Genomic DNA, 14,563 nt, shown 5'->3' on the forward strand with positions numbered 1-14,563 from the left:
TTATGAAGATAGCCGAGACCCCTTGGTTTTGCACTTTGATTCTGCCATGTGTGAGCATAATGTCTTTCACCCCAGATATGATTCAGGTAACCCACTGAGAAACTTTATCAGAATGTTTATTTAACAACACAGTTAAACTGCAATAGAGAGATTGAGTATAACTTCTGCCAATTACAAGTTTCAAGCAGGATACAGTGTAAACCTTAACAGTTCAGCCAGGTCCCTTGGGAAGGAAATCTGCTGTCCTTAGTTTATTAGTCACAAGTAAGGCTTACATTCAAACTGTAACGAAGTTACTGTGAAATTCCCCTATACTGCAGTGCCTGTTTTGGTCAATGCACCTAACCAGTATGTCTTTCAGAATGTGGGAGGAAACCAGAGCACCAGGAGGAAACCCACGCAGACATGGTGAGAATGTGCAAATCGACACAGTGACCCAAGCTGGCAATCGAACCCGGGTCCCGAGCGCTGTGAAGCGGCAGTGCGAACCACTGTGCTACCCCTGCTCCGGTCTGACCCGCAGGTGAACCCAGCACCACAGCAATGTGGTTGACTCCCAACTGCCCTCGGGCAGCTCGGGATGGGCAATAAGTACTGGCCCAGCCAGCGACACCCACGAATGAGTAAAAATAAGCCAGCTAATGATGATGTTCCAAGTCAAACAACATCCCATATACATATATCCCTTCCGAGACTTGGCACAAATAAGAACAAAGAAAATTACAGCTCAGGAACAGGCCCTTCGGACATCCAAGCCTGCACCGACCATGCTGCCCGACTGAACTAAAACCCCCTACTCTTCCGGGGACCATATCCCTCTATTCTCATCCTGTTCAGCTATTTGTCTAGATGCTCCTTAAAAGTCACTATCGTATCTGCTTCTACTACCTCCCCTGGCAGCAAGTTCCAGGCACCCACCACTCTCCGTGTGAAAAACCTGCCTCATCCAGCTCCGTTAAACCTTGCCCCCTCGTACCTTCAACCCTATCAATTGACCCTTCCACCCTGGGAAAAAGCTTCTGACTATCCACTCTGTCCATGTCTCTCATAATCGGGTCGCCCCTCAACGTCTGTTGTTCCAGTGAGAACAAACCAAGTTTCTCCAACGTCTTCTCATAGCTAATGCCCTCCATACCAGGCAACATCCTGGTAAATCTTTTCTGTACCTTGTCCAAAGCCTCCAATAACTCGAATGCTCACGCGATGCTGGATCTTGCAGCTTTTCAACACCTGCTGTGAATTGGTCTTTTGAAATATTTGGTTAAAACGCTGCTGTTTCCCAGTCCTCGAACTTACAGCACACCTCTGGAGAGAGAGAGAGAGGGACAGACAGAAACCTTCCTCTACCAGCTTCTAGCTAGAAACTCACAGATAGCAGAATTTCCAACTTCAGGGAGAGGAAACAAGAAAGAATGCTTTTTTGTCTCAAGTCCAACAGCTTCTGAGCAAAATGAAACTGAAGCCATGGACTTTTCTGTGGGGGAAAAAACTCTCTCCCAGGCTTCTCCTGACCCGTCAATCATCCCAAAATCAAGCCCTAGTCAGCTATCCCAAGGGGAGTCATGAAAATCTCCAGGACACTGCATTAGACCAGATTAAAACAAATATGAAGTCCATTCGATTGCTTTAGTCACAATTACAGATATTACAGATTACAGATCATACCCATTCACTGTGTAAAAAAAGGGTGACCTTGCCCCCTATGAGAATCAGGTTCAGTTCTTACTTTAAGGAATTTGGAAACCGGCATCCGTTGCATGGGTGGCCATCCTGTTTCAGGAGTTCACTATCCAAGGGGTGGCATGCTGGGATGATGCACATTGCAGCAAGGGGTCGATCGGGACAATTGGTCAGCATTGGTGGCCCGTTAGCTCAGATGGTTAGATTGTGGTGCCAATAACGCCTCGGTCATGGGTTTAATCCTCATACTGGCCAAATACAATCGGGGCATCACGGTGTCACAGTGGTTAGCACTACTGCCTCACAGCATCCGGGACCCGGGTTCGATTCCTGGCTTGGGTCACTCGCTGCGTGGAACCCGCACGTTCTCCCTGTGTGTGCGGAGGTTTCCTCCCACAGTCCAAAAGACATCCTGGTTAGATGCATTGGCCATGCTAAATTCTCCCTCAGTGTACCCGAACAGGTGCCGAAGTGTGTGGCGACTTGGGGAGATTTTCACAATAACTTCACTGCAGTGTAAACCTAAGACAACTGGTGACGACTGAATAAACTTTGACTCGATTGTTCTCACCACGCTCTGACAGAATTTCACCATGTTCTTCCTCAGCAGGGGGAGGGAATGGAGAAAGTCTGCCTGAAACCGTACCTTTGGGGACCCTGCCACGCTTCCTGATTGAACCAGAGGATTCTTACATTGTGAAGAACAACCCCATCAAGCTGCGGTGTAAAGCCATGCCCGCCATGCAGATTTTCTTCAAGTGTAACGGAGACTGGGTCCACCAGAAAGAACACGTGCTTGAAGAACATGTGGACGAGTATACAGGTAACGCAGCCTCCTTTGCATGGGCTCTGGTGGAGTGCCACTTGACTACAATAAACTTGCACAGGTCAATGTTAAACTCATTGAAATGATTTATCCTCTGTCCAGGGCGTTGGGAGGAGAGTGTGGAAGGGTCGGGTGCCGGAGATGTTGGTCGGGTAGGCGATTTGGCTGTGAAGATTCACGTGGGAGAATTGGCAATGTTGCAGTCCTTGTTTTAGTCGTGATTTTTACTGAGTCACCTGAAGGCGTGGGTGTTTGGGGCGATCAGGCAGGACTGCAACACTCCACCCAACATCTCTCCAGAAGCAAGCCAGACTCCACAGGCAGTGGTATAGATTGCAAAAATAAATTCAGAAATGCTGGATTGTAACAGAGGCAGTCCAAAGATAGACACGTAGAAATTAGAAGCAGGTTTAGGCCATTTGGCCCTTCCAGTCAACTCCGCCATTCATTTTAATCATCAAGTTCAATATTCTGATCCCCCTTCCCTTCATATCCCTTGATCTCTTTAACCCCAAGAGCTATATCTAATTTCTCCTTGAAATCAGACAACGTTTTGGCCTCAACTACTTACTGTAGTAGTGAATTCCACACATTCACCACCCTCTGGGTGAAGAAATTTCTCCTCACCCCAGTTCTAAAAGGTTTATCCCTTATCCTCAAACTGTGATCCACCGCCATTGAGAACATTCTTTCCGAATCTACCCTGTCTAACCCTGTTAGAATTTTGTAAGTTTCTATGAGCGTCCCCTCTCACTCTTCGAAACTCCAGTGAGTTTAAAATTTATTTATTTATTAGTCACAAGTAAGGCTTACATGAATAGTTTATGTGAAATTCCCCTAGTCTTTCTATTTATATAGCCTTTCTATTTCAATTTCTCTCTGTCCGTTTTGTGCTGCTTCTTGCTAAGATTTTGTCATCCCTGTCTCTTGGTCACTACTCTCACTGTCTCTCCATCCCCACCAGAATGTGCAGTTCTCTATTTCTCCATCATCTTTCTCATGTCTCTTTCTCCAACTTGATTTTCACATAGAATTCTCCCTGATCTTGTTTGCCTGGCCTTTCTTTCCTTTTGCTCTGTATTTTTCCTTCACTATCACTTGTCACTTTGTCCTTCTCTTTACCCCATGACGATCTCCTGACAGTTGCCTCTTCCATCTATCTCGTGGCTGTCTCTCATGACTTCTCCTTGCCCCCTCTCTTGCTGTGTTCCTCTGCACATTCCATGCGTCCCAAGCCCCAATCCTTCTGTTTCTACTCACTCCCTTCAGCCTGCCTGACACTGGATACCAATCATTATGTGGGTATGCCGGTGTTGGACTGGCGTAAACACAGTAAAAAGTCTGACAACACCAGGTTTTAGTCCAACCTATTTATTTGATAATATACTCACAAGCTTTCGGGGTTAGTCCCTTCGTCAGGTGAATGGAGAGTTCTGGCCTCAGACAGAGCATATAAAACACAGACAGTTTAGAGATTACTGATTAGAATGCGAATCCTTACACCTAACCTGCTGTTCAAGACCTGAAGTGACTGATAATGTGAGTGGAAGGAGCACTGATCACAGGTTAAAGAGATGTGTATTGTCTCCAGACAGTACAGTAAGTGAGGTTTTGCAAACCCAGGCAAGTCATGGGGGTTACAGATAGTGCGACATGAACCCAAGATCCCTGTTGGGATGATCTTGGGTTCATGTCGCACTATCTGTAACCCCCGTGACTTGCCTGGGTTTGCAAAACCTCACTTACTGTACTGTCTGGAGACAATACACATCTCTTTAACCTGTGATCAGTGCTCCTTCCACTCACATTATCAGCCACTTCAGGTCTTGAACAGCAGGTTAGGTGTAAGGATTCGCATTCTAATCAGTAATCTCTAAACTGTCTGTGCTTTATATGCTCTGTCTGAGGCCAGAACTCTCCATTCACCTGACGAAGGGACTAACCCCGAAAGCTTGTGAGTATATTATCAAATAAATAGGTTGGACTAAAACCTGGTGTTGTCAGACTTTTTACTGGATACCAACCCAGCCCTCTTACCATTACAGCATTGAGCTCAAGAGTCTCATTGTTCTGCCCACTTCTTGACACTTCTCAAAACCCCGGACCACTCGGTGAAATAGGACACCTTCAACAAAAAAAGATCTGACATCAGCTCAGTTGATATTGGTTGCTTATCCGACACAGAACCCAAGAGGGCCATGATGATAAATCTCTCCATCACCCTATCAAATCAGTGTCATATCAACTTGCAACATAATGCATATTTCTGACAGTGAAGGTTCGACACTCGTAGGGAAAATAGAAGTCAAACCTACTTGGGATGCTGCTGGAAAGAGCTTTGTGTGGACTATAGACTGAACCTCCAACTGATCAGGCCAACAGCAAGAGTCACTTGCACTCGTTCTGATAATCTGGAGTTGGGATCCATGCCAGACCATATAGTTATTTTTAATGTACTGTTGTTCAGTTAAAACACACACCTGATGTTCAGTAGTGATTTCTTTCAACACTTTTTATTGTAGTCCTTTGTATTGAATTCCATCCCACGCATCAGACTGAACTGTAATTTTCCATTTCAGTTGATGGAAGCAATTTCACCGACTGACTTGTTTTTCAACTGCACTTTGTGTTTTTCTGATCTCTCAGTAACTTCTGAGCCACCCGATACAGTAGAAGAAAGAAAGGAATGTGTCATAAATCCAGCAACCCACGAGCGAGGCACTGAATTCTCACTTCCTCTGAGACAGGCCCTGCTGGCGAGGCCAGCAATTACTGTCCATCCCTAATTGCTCTTGAGAAATTGGTGGTGAGCTGCCTCTTTGAACCACTGCAGTTGGAAACATAGAAACTAGAAGCAGGACAAGGCCCCTTGAGCCGATTCCACCATTCATCTTGATCATGGCTGATCATCGAATTCAATATCCTGATCCATCCTTCCAGCCGTATCATAAAATCCCTACAGTGCAGAAGGAGGCTATTCATTGAGCCTGCATCGACAACAACCCCACCCAGATCCCACCCCCCGTCACCCCACATATTTACCCCATTAATCCCCCTGATATGAAGGAGCAATTTGGCATGGCCTATCCCACACATTTTTGGACTTTGGGAGGAAACCGGCGCACCCGGAGGAAACCCACACATACACAGGGAGAATGTGCAAACTCCACACCGACAGTGACTCAAGCTGGAAATTGAATCTGGGTCCCTGGCGCTGAGAGGCAGCAGTGCTCATCACTGTCCCACCCCTTGATCCCTTTAGCCCCAAGAGCTATATCTAACTTCTTCTTGAAATTAGACAATGTTTTGGCCTCAACTACATCCTGTGGGAGTGAATTCCACGCATTCACCATCCTCTGGGTGAAGTAATTTCTCCTCACCTTAGTTCTAAAAGGTTTACCCCTTATCCTCAAACTATGACCCCCAGTTCTGGACTCCCCCACCATTGGGAACATTCTTTCTGAATCGACCCTGCCTAACCCTGTTAGAATTTTATAAGTTTCTATGAGATCCCTTTTCACTCTCACTCAAATTAATTACTGTAATTATTTAATTAATCTGATTAGTTACTGTATTTAATTTCTTCTTGAAATCACACAAATGTTTTGACCTCAACTACTTTCTGTGTTCGTGAATTCCACACATTCACCACCTTCTGGGCAAAGAAATTTCTCCTCGCCTCAATTCTCAAAGGTTCACCCCTTATCCTCAAACTATGACCCCTAGCTCTGGACTCCCCCACCATCAGGAACATTCTTTCTGGATCTACCCTGTCTAACCCTGTTAGAATTTTATAAGTTTCTATGAGATCCCCTCTCACTCTTCTAAACTCACGTGAATATAATCATTTCGTACAGTTGCATCCACAGCTCTCATAGGGAAGGGAGTTCCAGAATTTGTGCTAATGACAGGGAAGGAATGGGAGCTATATTTTCAAGTCAGGGTGGTGAGTGACTTGTAGGGACTTGGTGGTGTTCCCATATACCTGCTGCTGCTTCTGGATGGTAATGGCTGCGGGTTTGGTCGGTGCTGTTTCAAGGAATCCTGGTGAGTTTCTGCAGTGTATCTTACAGCTGGCACGGCTGCTGATGTACATCAGTGGTGGAGGACTGAATGTTTGAGGATGTGGTGCCAATCAAGCTAGCTGTGTTGTCCGAGATGGTGTCAAGTTTCTTCAATGTCATTGGGTACTGCATTCATCCATCACACACCTAACTTGTGCTTTGTAGGTTTGGACAGGCTTTGGGGAGCCAGAAGGCAAGTTACTTGCCATAAGTTTCCTAGCCTCAGAGTTGAGTGTGTGGCCACAGTATTTACATGGCTAGTTGTCATGAGACCTTGGAGGCAGAAGTCCCTTCACCACAATCCCTTTATTTACAAGCCTGACAACAGCATACAGAGTGCTTTCAGTGAGCAGTCTACACTTGGAGTCCCAGAGGAACTGACACTCCGGGTTAAGTACGAAGCAAGAGGCTCCCTGATGTGTCCACCAATTTGGCCATTCTATTCTAACAGGCCCACCTCAATTGCCTGATTTAAGTCATTACACGAGTCCAGTTCAATTTCTACCCATTGGTAACCCCGAGGATGTTGACAAGATTTTCATTCATTCTGAACTGGGTCCTGTAGTTACCAGAGTACCTGGAGTCATGTGATCATTACAATGTGTACATTCCAAAAAGCTTCCTCTCACTTGTGAGGGGGTGGAGAGCGGGGGAAGTGGGAGAGGAAAGTAGTTTCAAAATTTGATATTATTATGTATGTATTCAGAAGAGAGTTACAGGAGACATCTGTAACATCTGCTCACAGCAGAACATGAAGGGTTGGCCTCCTTCTGTGTTCCAAGCTAAGGGAGCTGCAGGGAAAAATAACTCAGTTGAACTTTACAGGAGAGCCGAGAGCTATAGAGGAGCGATCTAATATGCAGAGGCTCAAAAAAGAAACGATTGCAAAGCAAACCTGAGAGAGATATCGAAGACACAGAGGGAAGTAAAAAAATGTATTTGTATTATGGTAGCACAGTGTCTGCGTTACTGAACTGGTAATATCGAGACTTGGAGGAATAATCCAGAGACGTGTTAGAGAGCCAGCGATGCGCTTGGAGAAATTAAATTCAATTTAATTAAATGAATGTGGAATTTAAAAGAAAAAAATCAGCCCTATTTGCAATGGATTGAGTTGAGTTATTGAAAAATAACCCATCCGATTCACTTGAGAAGAAAATCTGTTGCGCTCACCCTGTCTGGCTGAGACTCTCTTCTAGACTCTTGACCCACAGAAATGACTTTTATACTGACCTTCAATGCAAGTCTCTCAGATGTATTAAGAAGGCAACTCCCAACACAGTCACCATCTGAAGGGCAATTACAGCTGGACAACAAATCTTGGTCTTAGCAGTGACACCAAATCCTGTGCGTGAAAAAAACTCACATGATGCTTTTCATAACCAGAGAGTATTCACTCATGCTTTTCAGCCCATTAGGCACTTTCTGTTGCAGATGTTTCCAGCAGTGTGCCCCCCCCGCCCCGCCACTGCCAACCCCATCCCCACAAGCCTCCACTGCAAGGATGGCATCTGCAGCAGAAGGCCTGAGGCAAAAGGCCAGATCCACGATGGAAGAACTCTGAATCATGGCCATGTCCCTGAAGGTCATGGCTGAGGACTTCAACTGTATGGTTCAGATCAAGACAGGCCTCTAGGACTGGCAGCACCAGATGACATTGAGGTTTCGAAGCCCGACCCCCCCTTTCCCTCCGAAGCCTGAGGCCTCCCAGACATTCCTGACCTACGACATGACCGGCCCCCCCAACCCCACCCCACCAGAGCTTGCCTGCGGGCTCTGTCCCCTTGTACTTCCTGGTGCTCTTTGGAGACAGTGCTGTTCACTTCTCCTTCTCCTTGCTCCCTGGTTCCCGTGTATAAGAGTCAGTGATCATTTGTGCTGGTGTGATGTCCGTTCTAGTGGGTGAAAAGTTAAGTATATGGTAATTGATTCAAATTCGTGCAAATCAGTTCACACCAGGCCTGAACCTGATCGCGTCACTGGGGAGAGCCTCGGGGAGATCTTCACTGGAAATCTGGCTGGCGCAGATCTGGTTTTTGGCCTCTCGCAGGATTTAGCGGCACGATAACACAGTGGTTAGCACTGCTGCGTCACAGTGTCAGGGACCTGGGTTCAATTCCAGCCTCGCTGACTGTCTGTGTGGAGTTTACACATTATCACCCTGCCTGTGTGGGTTTCCTCTGAGTGCTTCTGTTTCTACCTACAGTCCAAAGGTGGGTTGGATTGATTGACCATGTCAAATTGCCCCTTAGACTTAGAGGGAAAGCAGGATAAATATGTGGGGTTATGGGGATAGGGCCTGGGTGGGATTGTGTCGGTGCAGGCTTGATGGGCCGAATTGCCTCTTTCCACGCTGTGGGGACACTACGGACCCTATTTTATCATTTTCATTCTGAGCGCTGGGCAGACTTGAAAGTGGGAGTGTTTCAGATCCAACTTTTAGAGCTGTTGTCAGGGTGCCCCCTTACGAACTTTGCCTGAAAAGGTATCAGCGATCTGAAACGTGCTACCGAAACCTGTGGGAGGGGCTTAACGCGCCTGAAATCCTGTAGCTCCGATCGGTGCCTCCAACTGCGCATGCGCCGTGGGAAAAGGATAGAAAAATGCTCCCCTCCACATCGCCCCCCAGCCCGATAATGAAGCCAGCTGACCGCACCCCCCCCCCCCCCCACCCCCACCCGCCCCCGGTTCTGGTGCTGTGTGAAGGCACCTTTATCGACAGTCGCATTTTCAAGCCTGAGCAACAATTGGTGTGAGATGGGCGCTGTGCAAGATTAGCATTCATATGGACAAACTGGGGAACCTGGCAGGCATCAAGTGTCAAAATAAAGAGTACCAGCCAAAGGCTTTGAAAATCAGTTCCAGGACGCAGTGCAGAGCACTGCCAAAACACATACAACTACTGCTGATAGAGGTTTTGAATAATGGGTACCTGGGGAGCAGTTGTAAGGCTGGCATTCAATCAACGTGTTCACATTATACCACAAATGGTCAGCTTGTTACCACCATCTGAAACTGGAAATTTGATTACGGTCTTGAATGCGCCCGATTCCAACCCTTCTTTGTTTCAATTTGATGGATATGTGTTTACACACGGATATAATATTTATATCTGTCATGTTGGTTTTGTTCAGGAGGTTTTGTATTCTGTTTAGACCGGAGAAAAGGACTTTTTCTTTTGTTAGTCTTTGACCTCGCTCCTGCTTGATGGAAATGTCACCAAATCGCTCCATGAAACAGCAGACCACTTTTGCAGCATCGTCGCTGTTTTGTTGTCAAGCTCAAGAGGCCAGGTTGCATTCAGCAAAACCTCACAAATGGCCAGGATTGAAAGGCCAGTTCACCTTTATGCTGCGGGTTGAGAGGGGAACGTGCGCCCAGAACTTTGGTCTTTTTTGAATTCTGCGATTGATTTGCTGTGGTGCCCACTTGTAAACCAGACAAGCACCCAGGATTGCCATTTCATCCAAAAGGCAGCTCCCCCTCCCCCACCGCACCCCTCATGCCACCTGTCCCTGCTCCCCCGCCCCCCCATGCTACCCTGCCCAACATCGCACCATGGCCTTGGTAGTTCCCTGGAGGATCAGACCAGATAATGCACTGACACAATTGTGGAGCACAAAAGGAGGTCATTTGATCCATCCTCAAGTCTTACTCAGGACTACCTCATCTGACCTGGGCAGCACGGTGGCACAGTGGTTAGCACTGCTGCCTCACAACACCAGGGACCTGGGTTCAATTCTGGCCTCGCATCTCTGCCTGTGCAGAGCTTGCACATTCTCCCCGTGTCTGTATGGGTTTCTTCTGGGTGCTCCAGTTTCCTCCCACACATATGTGCGGGTTAGGTAGTTTGGCCATGCTAAAAATTGCCCCTTCGTGTCAGGAAGTTAGTGGGATAAATAAGCAGCGATGTGAGGATAGGGCCGAAGTGGGATTGTGGTTGGTGCTGGTTCAATGGGCCGAATACTCTCTTTCTGCACTGTCGGGATTCTATGACCTGTGCTGTGGTAGTGGTTTTTGGTTACAAGTTTTCAACTTTCCGTCCTTGTCCTTCTCAACCGAGAGGAAGTGCATGTTTAGCCATGTCATCCTCCTCATCTCCTGTATCAACCAACTGGGAGACCTCACAGCTGCTTCCATCCTCAACATATGTCATTGTATCCAGAGAATCACAATGACTTCCTTTCCTGTCTCTGTAATCTGCTCTCATCTCAGAAACTCCCAAGGACCTATCCTCAGCCCCCTCCTATTCCACATCTAAATGCCATGATGTGGAGTTGCCGGCGTTGGACTGGGGCGGGCACCAGGTTAAAGTCCAATAGGTTTATCTGCTAGCACGAGCTTTCGGAGCACTGCCCCTCCATCAAGTGAGTGCAGGATTTGGTTCACAAACAGGGCATATTCAGACACAAACTCAAATTACAAGATAATGGTTGGAATGATAGTCTTAACAGGTAATCAGGTCTTTACAGGTACAGACAATGTGAGTAGAGAGAGGGTTAAGCACAGGTTAAAGAGGTGTGTATTGTCTGCAGACAGGACAGTCAGTGCTGCATTAAATGCTGCAACTTGGCTACTTCACCCAAACAGTTGTCATGGATATGCTGTCAGAACCCAATGTATCACACTGATTAAGCGACTGGATAATCAGAAATTTCTTCCAATTCAATATTGGCAAAGCTGAAGCTATTGTTTTCGCTTCCTACTTGAAGCTCCATTTCCTAGCTGTCCACTCCCAACCCTCTGCCTGGCAACTTTCTCAGACTGGTGTCACACTTGAGTCATAGAGGTTTACAGTGTGCAAACAGGGCCTTCGGCCCAACGTCCATGCCACCCTTCTTTTTTAAACCCCTAACCGAGTCCCAATTGCCCATATCCCTCAATACCCATCGTACCCATGTAACTGTCTGAATGCCCTGGTGCCCATGTCTTAACTTAGACCAAGTCCTGTCCCCACTAGCTTCGCTGTCCTGCACTGGCTGCCAGTTAATTAACATCTTGATTTTAAAATACTCGTCCTTATTTTCAGATCTGGCCATGGCTTTGCCTCTTCCCATCTTGGTCGCCTCTCCAGCTCTACAACCGCAGAGTGATCTGTGCTCCTGTAATTCTGGCCTTTTGAGCATCCCAACTTTTAAGCTCTTTGTCACTGCTGGCCATGCCTTCAGTTGTTTTGGCTGAGCTCGAATATGCTGCCTACACCTCTTTATCTCCCTTTCCTCCTGGAAGACACTCCCCAGAACCTGCCACTGTCACCCTGGTATCTCTTTCAAAGCATCAGTGATATTTCAGAGCTGCACAGTGGTTAGCACTGCTACCTCACAGCACTGGGAACCAGGGTTCAATTTCAGCCTTGGGTCACTGTGTGGAGCTTGCACATTCTCCCCGTGTCTGCGTGGCTTTCCTTCTGGTGCTCCGGTTTCCTCCCACATTCCAAAAGTGTGCGGGGCCATGCTGAATTGCCCCCATGTGTCCCAAGACTAAGTGGGTTCGAGGGATTAGTGGGGTAAATACATGGGGTTACAGGGATAGGGCCTGAGTAAGATACTTTGTTAGAGAGTCAGTTCAGACTCGATGGGCTGAATGGCCTCTTCTGCATTGTCGGAATTCTATGATTCTGGCCGGAATTTTACTGACCCGCTGCCCCCCATCCCCCAATGTGAATCAAAGCGGGCAGGGAAAGGCCACTGACCTCAGGCAGGATTTTACAGTTTCAGGACGGGCGAGGCTGGAACATCCCACTCTTTATATATTTTGTTTTACAAGACGCAGATGAAGTGCTTTGTAATGTTTAATTAACTACTGCTACTTCAGTGAAAGTTGCACATCATGATCAGTTTGAAGCACAAATAATGTTATCGACAGCGTAAAGGCACTTGAACCCATGGACAGGGAAGGCTGCCCTCGACTGGTCATTTTTAAGCACACAAGTGAGAATTCTGAGCACTTATGCGCTCGGGGTCCATCAGTCTCCAGGTAAAAGAAAATAAACTATTTAAGAAGCCTTTAGTGACACAAGGCAATGAGATCAGTCCAAACTGCTGAATGGAACCCACATTAACTTTGGGTTCAATACCTTCATGTCTCCACCATCGCAGAGTGGCTAAAATCAATCTGCTACCTTTCGGGATGAGGTGGAAATAGCTGCCAGAATGATCCAAGACTGGCAGTGCTTTACTTTGGTACTGTCACTGCCGATACATCGAGGAACGTGGAGGAGCATTTATCATTTCCAGTTTACAAGTTGATTGCTGTCACGCAGTCGATCGACTGCATCCCTGCTCTTGTCCAGCAAGAATTCAGGGTGGGCGGAAGAGGATCGTACTTTGGTGAGACTGTTCCCTTTCTGCTTGCCCACATCTTATCCTCACTGACCTTGAAGTGGGCAAAGACTGTGGCTTCCGGCAAGCAAGGGCCTAATTTATAATTATAATTCATAGAATTCCGACAGTGCCGAAGGAGGCCATTTGGGCCATCGAGGCTGCATCGACTCTTACCCTGGCTTACCCCGAACCCCAGATATTTACTTCACTGATGTATGTATCTTGGGACACTCAGGGCAATTTAGCGTGGCCAATCCACTGAACCCACGCATCTTTGGAGTGTGGGAGGAAACCAGAGCACCCGGAGGAAACCCATACAGACACGGGAGGAAGTGCAGACTCCACACAGACAGTGACCCAAGGCCGGAATTAAACCCAGGTCCTTGGTGCTGTGAGGCAGCAGTGCTAACCATTGTCATGACAAGTTGCCATCAGCCATGGTCCTGGGTGGAAGTCTACCTAAGTCATGATATTATCATCAGCGTAGTGCATCCAGGAGGTCCACACCGAGACAGATTCATTAAGCCACAGCAGGATGGTCTGGCTGGTCACAGATCAGTGCTAAATGTGTCTTGGCATTGGCTGCCAAAGCCCTTGTCCATCCCTGACATGATGCCAAAGCGTGTTTGCCATGCAGTCCCTGGCATGCTGGAGTGGCCATGATCCACTTTCCCACTCCAACCTCGAGCCCTCACTTCAATCCTGATGATTGTACACTGGAGGCTGACTGGAGGTTAAAATGCTCTGACTGAGTGACCTGGGCTTCACACCCCCAACAGCTTTGACTGGTCTCAAAAGATCCAAATCCAAGTGTTGGGTAACAATACAACTGACTACCCCCTCCCCCCCTCTGCTCCCCCCGTACCCTCGCACCTCCTCTTCCAACCACTCATACCCACATTTATCGGGTTGGGGGGGGTACCCTACCCTACCCTTAATCTCCAAATATTTGCCTCAACCCTGCCACCACCCTAGCTCACCTACATGTCACATTGGCACAGTGGTTAAAGAATTAAGAACAAAATCAGCCTGGGAAACAGGCCCTTCGGCCCAACGAGCCCACGCTGCCATCTCAACACCACCTCTCTACCCAAGACCCCTATCTAATGTTTTATGGCCATCCAGATTGAGGGAAAACTGATTTAGGGACAATTTATTCCTGCCAATCAGCCTAACAGCACATCTTTGGGGTGTGGGAGGAAACCGGAGCACCCGGAGAAAACCCACGCAAGCACGGGGAGAATGCGCAAACTCCCACAGACACCGGCCCAAATCCATGTGTCTGCACAGCAATCAGCGAAAGGCAACCAGAACTGGACGCAGTACTCCAAATGCGGCCTAACCAAAGTTCTATACAACTGCAACATTAGACTCCAGCTCTTATATTCTATACCCCTTCCTATAAAGGCTAACATACCATAGGCTTTCTTCACCACACTCTCCACTTGCACTGCCACCTTCAAAGACTTGTGCACCTGCACCCCCAGGTCTCGCTGTGACTCTATACTCCTTACAGGCTTACCCTGTATCATATAACTTCCCCCTACATTATTCCAGCCAAAATGCATCACCTCACATTTAGCACTGCTGCCTCACAGCTCCAGGGATCCATGTACGATTCCCGGCTCGGGTCACTGTCTGTGTGGAGTTTGCATGGTTCTCCCCGTGTC

General features: G+C 47.4%; 1 protein-coding gene across 1 annotated transcript in view; it reads left to right on the top strand.

The window, feature by feature from the left end:
* LOC145361196 (netrin receptor UNC5D-like) overlaps positions 1-14,563 on the top strand; it is a 473,587-nt gene that overhangs the window by 261,890 nt on the left and 197,134 nt on the right. Inside the window, exon 2 of the mRNA XM_080216836.1 lies at positions 2,288-2,503. Within this exon, the coding sequence (XP_080072962.1) occupies positions 2,288-2,503 (216 nt within the window). The remainder of the gene's footprint in view (positions 1-2,287; positions 2,504-14,563) is intronic.

Source organism: Carcharhinus amblyrhynchos, chromosome 34 (assembly GCF_965287045.1).
Source record: "Carcharhinus amblyrhynchos chromosome 34, sCarAmb.v2.hapA, whole genome shotgun sequence".
NCBI classification, from domain to species: Eukaryota; Metazoa; Chordata; class Chondrichthyes; order Carcharhiniformes; family Carcharhinidae; genus Carcharhinus; species Carcharhinus amblyrhynchos.